This window comes from Gracilinanus agilis, chromosome 4, assembly GCF_016433145.1.
Source record: "Gracilinanus agilis isolate LMUSP501 chromosome 4, AgileGrace, whole genome shotgun sequence".
Lineage (NCBI taxonomy): Eukaryota > Metazoa > Chordata > Mammalia > Didelphimorphia > Didelphidae > Gracilinanus > Gracilinanus agilis.
The window spans coordinates 473217593-473233158 of record NC_058133.1 but is presented as its reverse complement, the minus strand read 5'-3'; the positions used below and the strand labels follow the sequence as shown (position 1 = coordinate 473233158).

Genomic DNA, 15566 nt, shown 5'->3' with positions numbered 1-15566 from the left:
AACTTTGGAGAGAGCAGTTTCAGCCAAATGACAAGGTCAGACATGAGATTCCAGAAAATTTAGAGAGAATGAGAGGAAAGGAAAAGGAGGCATTAATTTTAGAAGGCCTTTTTAAAGAGTTTAACCACAAAATGGAGGAGAAATAGGAGGTGACAGCTATGAGGCTTTGGAAGACATTTTTGCAGGTAATGAGAAATGGGCATGTTTATAGGCAGTAAGGAAGCAAATAGTAGATACCTAGACATTGAAAATAAAAATGAGAGAATGGAGGTAATAGAAAGGACAATTTTCTGGGGGAAAATAATGTTTTTAAATACATATAATATACAGGATTACAAAGAAAACCAATTATATCAAAAACACAATTAATAAATATTTTCTTAAATCAAGTTCATGGACCCCAGGTTAAAGACTTATTTGAACAAATGAATCTCTGGATAAAATGTACCCTTCACATAGTTTCCTCAAGGCAACTTTGACTTCCTTGTTTCTCAGGCTGTAGATGAGAGGATTTAGCATAGGGGTAACAATACAGAAGAGGACAGAAATTAGTATGTCCACATCCAGAGAGTAGCCTGAGCTGGGCTGGTCATAGTTGAAGTTTCCAGTTCCATAGTAGATGATCACCACAGTGAGGTGAGAGGCACAGGTGGAGAAGGCTTTGTGTCTCCCTTGAGCGGACTGGATCTTCAGGATGGCAGAGATAATGAGCATATAGGACACAGCAGTGAACAGGCAGGGGCTCAGACCAATGGTGGCACTGGCCACATAGAGTGCAATCTCATTGACTGAAGTGTCTGAGCAAGAGAGCTTCAGGAATAGGGGGATGTCACAGAGAAAATGGCTGATTTGATTAGGACCACAAAAAGTAAGTATTGCTGTGAGTCCTGTGTGTGTCATTGAATTCACTAAACCACACAACCAGGACCCAGCCACCAAGTAGGAACAGACCTTCTTGCTCATGAGAACTGGGTAGCGTAATGGATGACAAATGGCTACAAATCTATCATAAGCCATGGCAGCCAACAGAACACACTCAGAGCCTGCAAAAGTAACGAGGAAGAAGAGCTGGGACAGGCAACCTTCATAGGTAATGGTCTTCTTCTCTCTGAAGAAGTTCACCAGCATGATGGGGACAGTGGTGGAGGTGTAGCAGATGTCCAGGAAGGACAAGTTGCTGAGGAAATAATACATTGGAGTGTGAAGAGCAGGATTGATTCTGATTGCTGTTAATATGAGAAGGTTACCCAGAAGTGTTACCAGATATACAAGTAAAAATATCATGAAGAACAATGCCTGTAATTGGGGATGGTTGGAAAACCCCAGGAAGATTAATTCAGTGACAAGTGTTTGGTTTCCCTTTTCTTTCACATTCTTCATAGCTGCAATGAAAATGGAAGATTTAAGTGTTTGGGGAAGGAGGGTATTATCCCCTTCCTCTTCATAAGTCCCAACCACTACAATGTTGACTGAAGGAATCAATCAGAAATATTTAATCCAAAAAACTTAAGCCAGAACAGAAAGTCATGGAAAGGACAAACACGAACAGACATATACTCCTGTGAATACCAAAGGATAGCCACTCAAAAGAGGAGGCTTGGCTTGTACAGTAATTCTCCACTCATGAATTTGGAGTTCTTTTTCATTGAATTACTTCACTGATATTCATTCACTCTTCTGCACTTAACTTACAGATGGACTGATTTTAATTTTACACAAAGGCTATGTTGGTACAATGTTCTTTAAGTCAGTCAATAAACATTTAAGTGCCTGTTACGTGCCAGGCTTTGCCAAGCACTAGAGAAACATACATGAAAAAAGAAAGACAGTCCAATCATACTGATTTCTTTCTTGATGCCTACCTGTGTCTCCAAGGTCACATAGCTGGTATCTGAGGTCACCCTAATTCCAGGCCCAGCACTGTATCAGGCAGGTCACACAACATTCCTGATCCCCACTGGATAGGGTCCTAATGTAAGACGAATTCTTGGTATTATGGAGTCATGTGGAATAGAGCCAAGACACCCATTTGCCATTGTATGATGATGACCCTCACTAAATGTCTTTTCATATATACCCCCAGTCTTTTCAACTCATTTCCATAAGAGGAAGCATGTCAAACACTAGGATATGGGGGAAGAGGGAGGCACAAGACTAAGGAAATAGTCACCAGGACAGAAAGCAGGAAAGGGAGGCAAAGAGAGGAATCAAGGAAGTAAACCACAAATTTTGCCTCATTTTTGTCCAGAAATGGTTCAGTCTACATGTATAAGGTAAAATTGCAATGAGGTTGATTTTTAAACAAGCTCACCAGATTAAATTTACCCCTTCAAAGTAGTCACCTTGAGAATCTTTATGATGAAACTTTATATTTTGAGACACCTAAATGGTGGAATGGATAGAGCATTGGGCCTGACATCAGGAATGTCTGAATTCAAATTAGGGCTCAGAAACTTTCTAGCTATGTGACCTTGGCCAAGTCACCTAATCTTTGTCTAACTCAGTTTCCTCAGTTGTAAAATGGAGAAAATAAAAGCACTTTCTTTGTAGGGTTATTGTGAGAATCAAGTGAGATAAAATTTGTGAAGCTCTTAGCATTGTGGCTGGCATAAAGGAGATACTAAGTAAATCGTTCCTTATTCCAATGATGCTGCCATTACCCACAACTTTTATTGCCTCCTAAGCATCCAGGATTGCTCTGAAATATCATTAATGTTGAAGTATTTTCATTCTTTGAGGGTGGATTTAATTTTGGGGAAAAACCAAAGAACATGTCTAACTTGTAGGTGATTAAGTTGGGTTATAAAAGAGTGAGATTTATTCCCTTGTGATATTTATAAACCGATCTTGAAGGGAAATGAAACCATGTAGACTTTTGAATCATAGGATCAAGTACCCTTCAAGCCTTCCTTATTGGGGTTGTAGACATTTTCCTGTGTTGTTGTACCAGACCAGTTATTTTTTTATTTTCTATGCCAATGATCCTCTTTCATTTGAGTGAGGAATGGAATGTTTTAGGCATTTCGGGTGCTTCTTTTCAGGATATAATTAGATATTATCATGTAGATACTTTCATGGCAAAGAAAACGCACATGCTCATGCCATCATCTTAGTCATATTATTTAAGATGAAAGCATTGAGATGAACTCAAACTTTGAACACATCTATCAGAATAATTAGAGAGGGCTGACCTTTGTCCATTGTTCAGAGTGGATCATTCACTGTTAGAACCAAATTTGTCTTCATCCCACTTGGATCTGAAATAAGAGTTAAAGAAATCAAGACAAAGATACTTTGGAGGGCAGGTTAGCTCAATGATGAAGTAGGACAGAAGCTATCTATGATTCTAAAAGTAGTTCTCAAGATCCTTCAACCTGTGACCTCTTTGTATTTTGAGAGAATATAAGAACATAGGAATGACCACGCCATGTCCAATTCATAGTCCATTTAATTCAAATCCATTTGACAATAGACATCCTAAAGGGAAGTAGCACAAAAGTTTGTTCATTCTAATGTCAATTAAAGACTTAGTTGTTAGGTATAGCCCAGCTTCATCTTGTTCTCCTAGAAAGGGAAGGTAATAATCCTGTTTACATGATATATAGAGAATGGTTTAGACCAGTGATGGGCAAACTTTTTAAAGAGGGGACCAAAGGAAAGGAAATGCTCATTTGTCAGTCTGTTTCTAAGGCAACTCTTTCAAAATTTCATTGTATTGTAACCTACTCATTAGATTTGTCAGTTAGGAATAATGTTGCGTGGCTGGATGGAGCATTTAAGGGGGCCCGTATCTGGCCTGCAGGCTGTAGTTTACCTATAACTAGTTTAGGGCATTTCATTTTATTAAAGTTCAGAGAAGCCTACATTTAAAGCAGTGGTTCCCAAACTTTTTTGGCCTACTGCCCTCTTTCCAGAAAAAAATATTACTTAGCGTCCCCTGGAAATTATGAAACTTTTATAGAACTCAGAATAGAATGTAATACAAAAAAAGTGTGGCCATCACCGCCTCCCTGGATCACTGCAGCACCCACCAGGGGGCAGTAGCGCCCACTTCAGGAATCACTGATTTAGAGCTTAAAGGGAGCTGGAGATCTTCTAGATCAGGGGTCAGCAACCTTTTTGGCCGTGAGAGCCATAAACACCACATTTTTTAAAATGTAATTTCATGAGAGCCATACAGTGCTCACAGTGCGCTCCTGTAACAGTGCCTGAAAAAAATTGACTTTATGGCTCCTGCAGAAAGAGCCAGATATGGCTCAGGAGCCATACGTTGCTGACCCCTGTACTAGTCCAATTTCCTCATTTTAAAGAGGAGGAAATTAGTATCAAAGAGGTTAGATAAGTCATTTGCCCAAGGTTACATAGGTAGCAAGTAGCAGATGTGAACCCAGATCCTCTGACCTCTGCTCCATGTTGATTCTCCAAGTCTTGACTTCATAGCCATCATTCTCTTAGTTCTCCTAATTTCCTAACTACTCCTATATCCTTTATAGACTTCTGAAGGAAGGTATTCCTCAAGGCTGACATAGTTTTCTTCTCTCTATATTCTCTCTCCATTGAAAAATCTATTCTGTCCTTTGACTTCAACTAGTTTTATGTCAGTGACTCTGAAACTTATATTTGTAAACCTGAATCTATAGAGGTAAGTCTCTGCCAAGAAGTGAAAGAGAGAATAATAGATTAGGAATACAAACATCCTGGAGGAAAAGGTAATATGGAAAAAAGAGAAGCAAAACCCAATAACATTATGCAATCAATATATTTGATACATGATCTACATACAAGTAAAATACATTAATCCTGAAGACAAAATTTGAAGAGATAACTTAAGGATTATTGGTTACCTTAAAGAACATGAAAAGTCAAAAACACCTAACACCATTATGCAAGAAATAATATAAGAAAACTGCCCAGAATTTTTGAATATAGAAAACATAACACCAATAGAAAGAATCCATAGGTCATCTCTACAATAGTCCTGGACTTCAAATTCCAAGATACATAGAGGTAAAATTTCACAATTCTAATGACAAGCAACAAATTCTGCAAGCAACCAAGAGAAATACCTATAATTAAAAATGAATTAGAAATTTGGATAGCTCGTAGTTGGAATCTTGCCCTGCTTCTCATCCTCTATATTCCATCACTGATGCTGTGTGTCCTCTTTATTCCACGTCTGTTCTTAAGGAAATAAATTTCCTTTCCTAAGTACCTCTTTGAAGGATTTTTGTTAAACGGTACATCTGCTGCTTGATCCTTTCCCCAAGTCCTATTGAGCTAGGGGCATTAGGGCTTTTGGTTACCCAAATACAACACAATCATCTTGTTTAAGGGAAGGAGAAGAAAGGGGGAGGCAAAGCTTAAGGTCATGGCAAAGTGAGGAAAAAGGAATATTGAATTTTGACCACAGATAACAAGGTTCCTGAATTCTTGAACCAAAGAAGTAGAAAAAGATTTAGGTAGTCCTTTGGCATATCTCTGTTGTCCCAAACCAACTCATTCCATATGATTTTGTCTTTATTTGATTACATGGTTGACCAGTTTAAGATTTCGCTTGTTTCTACAATCCACCCCCCTTACAATCTTCACCTTCACTATTAATCATCTATAATTATGTATTTCTGTATAACTCTTAATATCTGATTTCACTGCTTCACTTCTAAGTATCAGTGGAAAAAAATCACAAAAACTTGATGATTTCAACAATTAAAAGTTTCTGTTATGACCCCTGTTTCTTGACAGTCCTTCTGCTCTGCTTCATTCATTTCCTGTGTTATTCCCCATAGCATCAACTCTTACTTCTTCTCTCCCTCTAAATCTCATTCTTACAAAAGATGATTTTGCCACTTGTTGGGTGGGTTATAGTGAGGATTGAAAAGGTGGTACAAGATAGCCATTGGGGTCCCTTCTAACTCAAATTCCTCTCCCTCTTTCACTAGGAAGTTTGAGGACATGAGACATCAACTTACTCTTCAGGCAAGTTCACTCTTTCTTTCCTAAAACTTTTCAGTATCAACACCCCATTTTCTTCTACTTCCCTCTTTTTGCAGAATATGAGGCATCTGTTCTCCTAACAAGGTCTAATTTTTCTCCCTTTGCCTTTGAACCCATTATCTACTCCCTCCTTCAGGACATTATTACAGCAAAATTCTCTCTTTCATGCACTATCAATCTCCTTTCTCTCTGTGTGTAGATAATATGGTCTGGGTTTCCCAATAAAACTAAAAAATAAACAAACAAAAAACAAGTTTGCTTAATCTTATCAAACTACCATTCTCAGTTTTTTCTTATTGCTAAATTTCTTGTAAACATCAAATGCCTCCACTTCTTCATAAATTCACCTTCTCCTCAACCCCCAGTATCAAGTTTCTATCCCCATCATTCAACTGAAAACAGCCCCTCAAGGGGTGCTCCCCAGTGACCTCTCACTTTCAGATAATATGGCCTTTTTTTTAGTTTGCATCCCTTTTGAATTCTCTATTGCTTTCATTTCCCTCCTTCTTTATATATTGGATATACTTATTTGGCTTTATTACCAAGGCAGCTAGTGTGACATGCCTCCAATCAGGAAAAACTGAGTTCAAATCCAGCCTCTGACATTTATTCACTGTCCAACCCCAGGCAAGTTATTTAATCCTGTTTGCCTCAATTTCCTCAACTATAAAATGGGAACAATAAAAATACTACCTTGAGAAACTGCTGTGAGGATGAAATGAGATAATAATCATAAAATGCCTAGCACATAGAAAGTCATATATAAATGTTAGTTATAATGATCATAGTTAATGCATTCTTTTGCTTTATCCTTTTTAACCACTCCTCTATCCTTTGCAGCAGGCTATTCCTTAAAGGTCTGTTCTCTGACCACTTCTCTGTTTCCTTATTTTCTCTTGAAAATATCATTTAATCCTATCGCTTTGACTATGTCTATGGAAATGACTGAGACTTTATCAGAAGCCTTGACATCCCATATAAGTTCCAGACCTAATTCTTAAAAAACTCTTTCTTTGAGGATTCTGGTCCAACTGGCCATCATCTCATCTCTCTTCTCTCCTTCAATGAAGACTTTCTTGAAAAAGTTGCTTATACCCATTTGCACACTTCTAGATTTTTCCAAAACATCATCATCTGGTTGTCATGTGCACACTTCAAATACAACATGTTACAGAATGAGGTTCCTCACTCTTTGTCTCTCCCTGTCTTTCTTTCTCTGTCTCTGTCTCTCTTCACCATATTTTGGGCATTTCGGTTTGTGGCACCCTATTCTTTTGTTAATAATAATAGCTAACATTTATAGAACTCTTACTACACGCCAAGCACTGTCTCATTTGATCTTCTTGACAACCCTGTGAGGTAGGGGCCACACAGCAAGTAAATGTTGGGCAAAATTTGAACCCAAGTCTTCCTGATTCCATGACTAGCATGCTAGCCACTTCCCTGTTTTTATAGATGTCTGCCAAACTCTTTAAGAGGAAGTGAAAGTATCCTGGGTGGCTTTTTAGCTCTTTATAGTAATAGTATAGTAATAGTATAGTAATCCATAGATCATAAAGGACTGATCAGGGCCACTATAGGTTATAAAGGATCTGATTACAACTGGAAAAGACCTTAGAAGTCATCAAACACAACCCCTTCATCTTCTAAATGAGGAAACTGAACCTGAGATGGAGTGACTTGCATAAGGTCACAGAGGTAGTAAGTGGCCAGGCTCAGGATCAAAGTACTTTGACTCTAAATAAGAGGAATATGTTGTGGAAGGGATGTTTTAGTGTGAATGAAGAAAGGGTGGTGGAGTGAGAGAAGCACTTGACCTTGGGATAGAGAACTTGGAGTCTAGTGCCAGGTCTTCTGATTAATAATCTTGTAGAAGTCATAGTTAATTGTTTGGATCTGAGTTTCCTCACATACATGCATATATATATATACATATATATATATTAGAGAAAATATAATTATAAAAATATTTTTCATTACAATTAAAATTTAATTAAAATTTAAATATATATTCTAAAAATAAATTATATATAATAAATTATATAAAATATATATTTGAAAATAAATTATATATTTAAATTATATATAATTATAAATATAATTATTTTTATTATAATTTTAAAATATATTTTTAAAAATAAGTTTTATATATATGTATATGTATATATATAAAATATAAAGTGGAGGTTGGATGAAATGACCTCTAAGGTTCTTTTCAATTCTAATATTTCTGTGGTTCTTTGAGGTTTCCTTGCTAAAGAGCATGTTTTCTTTTCTAAAACATCCTTGTCTCTCAATTTCTTGTTTAAAAACAGCAAATTGCCTCCAGGCTAAGAGGTGTCTCTTCCTGAGGTCCATGGTCCATGGTGTTGAGGTTGGCATGCAGGCTTGGGTACCTAAGGAGACTAAGGTAGTACTACACACAACAGGCAGATTCACCAGAAAACATGGTGCTAGAGCTTCTAGTTCAATGGAATGATTGGCTCAGGGGCTAGATAAATGGGAAGAGGAGCCAGTAGCAGGATCTGTTGAAATCTTGTTATTTCCTCCCAACTTTGCTGGGATACAAATCCTGCTTGTTCTTCCTCTGAACCTTATCTCACTTCTGTCCTTCCCATTCTCCCCATTGCTCCCACTGGCCCTCCTCACTGGCTGCCTGCTTGAATTCCTGTAGCAACCTCAAAGCAGGTCATCCTCCTCTACTCTCTGCTCCCTTCCAAGCAGCCTTCCTGCTGCCTCAGCGTGATCTTACTTAGATTGGTGATACCATTATTCTGCTCCACCATATGCAATGGCTCCCTAGTCCCTACAGAGAAAAACTAGAAATTTGCCTGACATTTGAGGTCCCCGACAAACTGGAGCTCCTTACCTTTTTGCCCTTTCTCAGTCACATGAACCATTCAGATACCCAAGCATGTGATATGCTTTCTCGTATCCATGGCTTTCCTCACCAAGAATTTTCTCCTTGCCTATTGTGTTTCTTCTTATGCTTTAAAACTCAATTTAAATTCCCCCTCCTCCTTGAAGCCACTTTGATCCCCCAGTTATTACGGACAGCCCTGTGGAGCTCATAAAGCTCTTTCATAATACACTTATTTTCTGTTATTGCATGTTAAGGCACAGATTGACATATCTTATCCCTCTACTAAAGTATAAATTCCAAGGAGACCAGGACCAGGACCAGTGTCTTTCTTAAGCTTTGCACCTCTCTTTCTGGGCTCATCTAATATATTCCTCTGCCAGCACTAGGTGCTTATGAATATTTGTTGAGTTGAATTGAAGGATGTGCCACCCTCAGCCAGTAGGGCACAAAGCCATTCCTCCCCCTAGAGACAAGAGAAGAATTCTCCTTTATTGATGTCTATGTATGGATACTTCTCTTAAGTCAACCTGTGTCATGAAATTTAGAAAAAGGGGCTCATTGTGTGATTTGGTAGCACCAACATAGAGGAAGCATTTTAAAAAATAACCCTTACTTTCTATCCTAGTAACAACTCTAAGACAGAAGGGTAAAGCTAGGCAAATTAGGGTAAGTCACTTGCTCAGGGTCACATAGAAAGGAAGTATCTGAGGCTAGATTTGAACCCAGGTCCTTTCAACTCTGAGCCTGACTCTCTGTCCAGTGTACCACCAAGCTGCCCCTGGGAAACATTTTTCTAAAGCAAGATATACAAAGACTGAGACTCAAGTTGCCAAAACACCTGGTGAAGATCGAAGAACCAGTTACCAAATGCTGAGGATGGCTATTTGTATTTTGCTGAATGGATAGATTTTTAAAAATTAAAATTGATTGGATGTTTTCCCCTTCAGAGACCCTGCTGAAAATAAATCAGATTGCGGTTATTATTCCTGCATTTCACCTAGGGTGAGAATATATTTTCCCCTCCACAGATGCCCAAGGCCAGCTTTGGTGAAGGTTTCGAGTTTGCATGCCCAAACTACCACTTCCACCTATCTGTGAGCCCCCATATCATCCCAGAGAGTAGAGGGAGGAAATGCTCACTTTGGGTGGCTGGACAGAGGGGCTGGGCATGCAAAAAAATGTCCTTGGGTGCTAGGAAGAGGGGGAACAGAGCAGCTCCCCCCCATTCCTCCTCCCCATGCCAGCTCAGCACTTATGCCAATACTTCACGAATACTGCCCTAGGATAAAGAATTAAATCAGTTTAGAATACTCAGAAAAAAATTAAGATTTTTATATGAATTACAAAAATATGACTTACCTCTTTTTAAAAAAAACCTCCTTTTAAAAAAAGAAATTAAATGAATGAAACTAGATGTAAGAGGTAAAAAAAAAAAAAACCACACACACAAAGTACAGGTTGCAGTTTCTTGAATGGAAAGAAAAGGAATTTCATGAACAAAAACCCCAGAAGTTCCTGCTTTAGTCTTGAGAACAGAGGTGGAATGAGCCTCTGGCAGCTATGACTGGACTAAGATGATTTGGGCTTTCTGGGTACAGTAGAGGACTCTTTTGCTGGCTGCTCTCCCTTCTTGCCTTACCTCAGGGGTTACACCTATGTGAGATGAGAGACCCCAGCTTGAAGATTTCCAAGTTATAAATCAGGTTATTCCTATTAACCTGGCCAATCCCTAGAGGTCAGAACAGGCTTTAATCCCTGAGGTTACTCTCTTGAGTCTCTGGACTAGCTCATCTTTAGTGGCTCAAGCAATGAGGCTTTCCTTTTCCCCTAGGGCACAGGCTCATAGGATGTTCCAGCACAAAGGGACCTGAAGATCATGTCTTTGAAGCTTTTCCAGCCTTATTCCTTGTCAACATTGCTGTGCCTCTCTTAACTCTGGGGTTGTTAAACTCCAATTCAGTAAGGTCTAGAAGGTGTCTACTGTTTATACCATGTCACTGGCACTATCAGTGCTTCTTGCCTTTATGGAGACCACAATCTGGTTGGTACATTCATATGTAGTACCTTCAGCTCTCCTTCTCATTTGAACTCCCATGCCTATTGGTCCCAGGTTTGATTCATAGGGTGAGTGTGGGTCCATAGTCCCTCAAAACCAGAGTTCATGATCCTTTATTGTGTTTCTTTTACCAGCCAATCAGAGGGAATTTAGGCTCCAAGCAAAAGACATCTAATTCAACAATATAGCAAAATTAGTGACTTGAGAGTCACACCAGGGGCATTTTTCTACAGGTAACCAGACTCCCAATGGGAAAGAGGATCTCAACAGGAGTGTGAATGCAGAGGATAGAAGGAAGGCATGTGCATGGGCAGAGAAGATACAAGAGGAGCCTTCCTGGATGGAACACACATGGCAAGGACAAATGGTGCCTCTGGAACTGCTGATTGGTCTGTGAAATGTCCCTGCTCTCTTCTGAGGATGTCTCAGAGAAGGATGCTTTATTCACAGGGCTGCTCAGCTTTCTGAGGCTCCCTCTGCTCCTCTGTTGCAGGCTATGACTTGTGCCCCTTTGGAGGGACTTTGCTGCCTCTTCCTGCTTTGGGAAAGTTCAGTTCTTGGAGTCAGAGCCCCAAAGGCTAGACAGGCTGTAACCAACCAAGGAGCCAGCAGACACCCTCAGGCTGAAATCGCTGGTCTTTTAACTTCATTGTTTCTGCCTCAGGCTGCCTCTCTGTTGGTTCAGTTTGCTTTCTGACTTGGAATGAAAAAGGTCCATTCAACTCCTTTCCACTCTTAGGATGGCAGCTCTGTTCCAGGGGTATTCTGTGAGGGCAAGACTGAGAGGGACTGGGGGAGCTGCCTTTGCCTCATGGCTTCCCTCTCCACAACACCTCTTTGCAGTCCCTGAACAACCAAGGCACCACCCTCCCTACACACCCAGAGAAGTATAGGACAGAACCCCAAATGTCACATACATCAGAGGCATGAAACAAAGTGCTCTTTGGGGTCTAAGGAGAAAGGGTGATCTGTTACCAGGGAGATAAGGAAGGCTTCACAGAGGAGGTAGCATCTGAATTGAGTTTAAAGGATGGCTAAGAATTCTAAAAGGCAAAGCAATGGAGAAAAAGGCAATGCTGTCATGGGGGGCAGCGTGAGCAAAGTCTGAGTGGCTGGGAATAGCCGGGACATTCAGAATAGACTCATCAATAGAAATGACAATAATAACTAGCATTTCTAAGGCACTTTTAGGTTGGCAAAGTGGTTTGTCTCTTTCTCCATGGAATAAGCCTGAGGTAGGTGTTATTACTCTTCCTGATCTACAGATGAGGCAGACATAAGTTCAATGACTTGCCTTGTCTTATGCCTTATTGAACCTCTTCCCTGAGGCTGGATTTGAATTTAGATCTTTCTAACTCATGCTTTATCTACTGGCCACCTACCTGCCTTTATAATAATAATAAATGAGACTAAGAGAAACCAATGGGAGTGGGGGAGAGCAGGGCCAACATCTTCATTCCCTTTTTTCAGAGAAATTTCTTGGAAGAGATGGGAGGCACAGAGAATTATCTAGTAGGAACAAGCCTGTTCCTATATACATAGAGAGAACCAGCCAACGGAAGTTCTCTTTAAGAGAATATGGATTTTCTTTTAATAGAAATTTAATAGAATTAAATTAAATAGAAATTTAATAGAATTAAATTAAATAGAATACAATTTAATTGAAATTTCTTCAATAGAAAAAATTATAAACATGCACATTGAAAACCACTGGTTAAAAATAAGTATACACCAGTAAAGCAGATTATCTAAAAGCTCTTATCTAGTAAAGCTCTTCTCTAGCTTGTTGGCTAAGTAGTTCTTGTAGGTCTTCAGAAGCTTCCTAGAAATTTTTATGGTGTATTCTGGGTGTTCTGTTTAGTTTCATTTCTGAAATCAAGGGACAGGAGAACCATTAATTTTGGTTTTGCCTTTTTGAGCAATTTTTTTCCCTCCTCATTTCGTCACCTGCATAAATTGCCACTCTTGACCCATCATAGATACCAGAAGATTGTATATGGCTCATGGAGGGTTCTTAGTTCTACAAATGATGAGTGCCTACAAAGTGGTAGGAAGACAATGGTATGGCATATTTTAAAAAATATTTTATTGTGCATAAACTAGTGATGTGGGTGGTGTCCAAAGTATTGTCTTTTTCCAAAGAATTAATGACTTAGACAATCTCCATGGTGAGGGAACAAACTTCATTGAGAGGGAGGAAGCCAGAGGAATGGCCATGGTGATAGAAAGGCTGTAAATCCTGGCAATGGAAAAACTTGAAAGTGGAAAAATCCCAGAGATTTTCCAGGAATACTTTTTTATCTTGATTAGTTACTAAGGAAGTGGGGGGGGTGTCATTTATTTGGGTGGTTGTTGCCCTGCAGTTCCCAAGAAAGTGATGTCACTTTACCCATCATTTGGTTTGGTCTGAGTGGCCTTACCCATGGTTAACTTTGTTTCCCTACTCAAGGGCAGCAAACAAACACAAATGACATGTTAATAATATTCAAAACACCTTGGAATCACTTCAGGCTACTTTTGCCTGATTTTGCACAGACTCCAAAGGAGAGGAAACCCTTAGTCCACTGTGCCTATATTGATTGGCCAGTTACAGAACTCCTATCTACATCCCTATATCAAACTGTCATCATCCATAGAGCAACCTGTCTGTATGGCAACCCACATCACTAGGACAAAAGTCATCTGAAAGTGTCATGTAAGAAGTCAAAAGCTTTCAAGCTTATTATCAACTTATGTTAATTTTATAGACGTAAGAGAAATACAGAAATGGTTCTCATTAGAAAAGTTGACATTATAGAAATATAACAGTTTAAAATGTATAATGTTTTTGACATACAGTTCCTCCAGATGTAAATATAATGGGATAGTGAGGCATCTAAAAGCCCTCGGTTAGTAAGGATCTTTCCTCTTCAGCCTTGGTACTTTCAAAAAATGATTTTAACTAGCTGGTGTAACTAAAGATGGTGGAGAAAAAGCAGAGGCTTGCCTAAGCTCTTCTAAATTGCCCTCTAAACTACCTTAAAATAATGGCTCAAAACAAATTTTGGAGCAGTAGAACCCACAAAAGGATGAGGTGAAGCATTTTTCCAATCCAGACAAGATTAGAAGGTTAGCAGGAAAGGTCTGTCTCATTGGAGTAAGGATGGAAGCCAGTATAGTACAGGCCACATCCTGACAAGACAGCATTGAGGCCCATACCCTGTTAGTAATAAGACCCAGCCCCAGTTTAGGCCAGCAGATAGTCTTGGCAGCAACTAAATCAGTATCAGTGGCTTCTAGAGCTCTCTGCCCAGAAAATAAAGAAATTGGACAGTTGGTTAGAAGGAGATTGCAGTAGTTCCTTTGATAGCACTGGGTATAATACTCTGTTCCATTGTCCACCTGCAGATTCAGGCCAAAATCCTGAGTCACTCCCAGGGTAAGGAAGATCATTAGCACACCAAAGTTTGTAGCAGTGAGAGATCAGAGACCTATTGACAGTTCTAGGACAGAAAAAATAGTACTTGTGATCACTCACAGACTAAGACAAAGACTTGGAGAGTAGTAAACACTTATCTCCTTAGATCATACCACCTTGGAAGAATTGAAAATGTACAAACCCCCAGAACTATCTCTGAAAGCAGCTGCATAAAAATCTGGAAGCTTTGGAGTGTGTCCCCCAACCCCGGGATCAGATCCCAATTTTAACAGCTTTTTAAGTTAAAAGTCAAGAAATAGACTAGGAAAATGAGTGAATAAAATAAGAAACTGACCATAGAACGTTATTATGTGACAGGGAAGATCAAAACAAATCTCAGAAAAAGACAACAAAGTCAAAATTTCCAATTGAAAGCCTCAGAGAGAAGTAGGAATTGGTTTTAGACAGAAAGAGAATTCTTGGAAGAACTCAAATATTTGAAAAATTAGAGAGGTAAAAGAAAATTGTGGGGAAAGAATGAGAATGATGCAAGAAAATCTTGAAAAAAGAGTTGATGAGGGGCAGCTAGATGGTTCAATGAGTTGAGAATCAAGTCTAGAGATTAGAGATCCTGGGTTCAAATCTGGCCTCAGACACTTCCTAGATGTGTGACCCTGGGCAAATCACTTAACCTTCATTGCCTAGCCCTTACCACTCGTCTGGCTTGGAACTAATACATACTATTGTTTCTAAGATGGAAGGTAGTGTTTAAAAAAAAGAAAAGAAAAGAAAAAAGTTAATAGTTTGTTAAAGGAAGCACACACACACACACACACACACACACACACACACACACACACACAACTAAAGAAAATAACATCTTAAAAACAAGATAGGCCAATTGGTAAAATTAGCACAAAAATCCAATGAATAGAAGAATTTCTTAAAGAGCTAAATTGGTCAAATGGAAGAAGATAACAAAAATTCACTAAGGAAAAGGACTTCTTAAAAAAGAACTGACCTCATTCAAAAAGATGTACAAAAATTTACTGTAGAAAAGAACTTATTAAAAAGTTTAATTGACTAACTGGAAAAGGAAGTACAAAATCTCACTGAAGAAAATAATTCTTTAAAAATTGAAATTGGGTAAGTGGAAGCTAATGACTTCATGAAACATCAAGAAACAATAAAATCAAATCAAAAGAAGAAAAAAGTTGAAATATCTTATTGGAAAAATAACTGACCTGGAAAACAGA

At 38.9% G+C, this 15566-nt stretch overlaps 1 protein-coding gene across 1 annotated transcript; it reads right to left on the bottom strand.

The window, feature by feature from the left end:
* Positions 1 to 405: 405 nt before the first annotated feature.
* On the bottom strand, positions 406 to 1380 carry LOC123246746 (olfactory receptor 5V1-like). Its single transcript, XM_044675544.1, has one exon. The coding sequence runs from the start codon at positions 1378 to 1380 to the stop codon at positions 406 to 408; it is 975 nt and encodes a 324-aa protein (XP_044531479.1).
* Between the last annotated feature and the right edge of the window lie 14186 nt (positions 1381 to 15566).

Bases quoted from the DNA above. Each gene is read 5' to 3' on its own strand.
- LOC123246746 (XM_044675544.1), bottom strand. From the start codon at position 1,380: ATGAAGAATGTGAAAGAAAAGGGAAACCAAACACTTGTCACTGAATTA.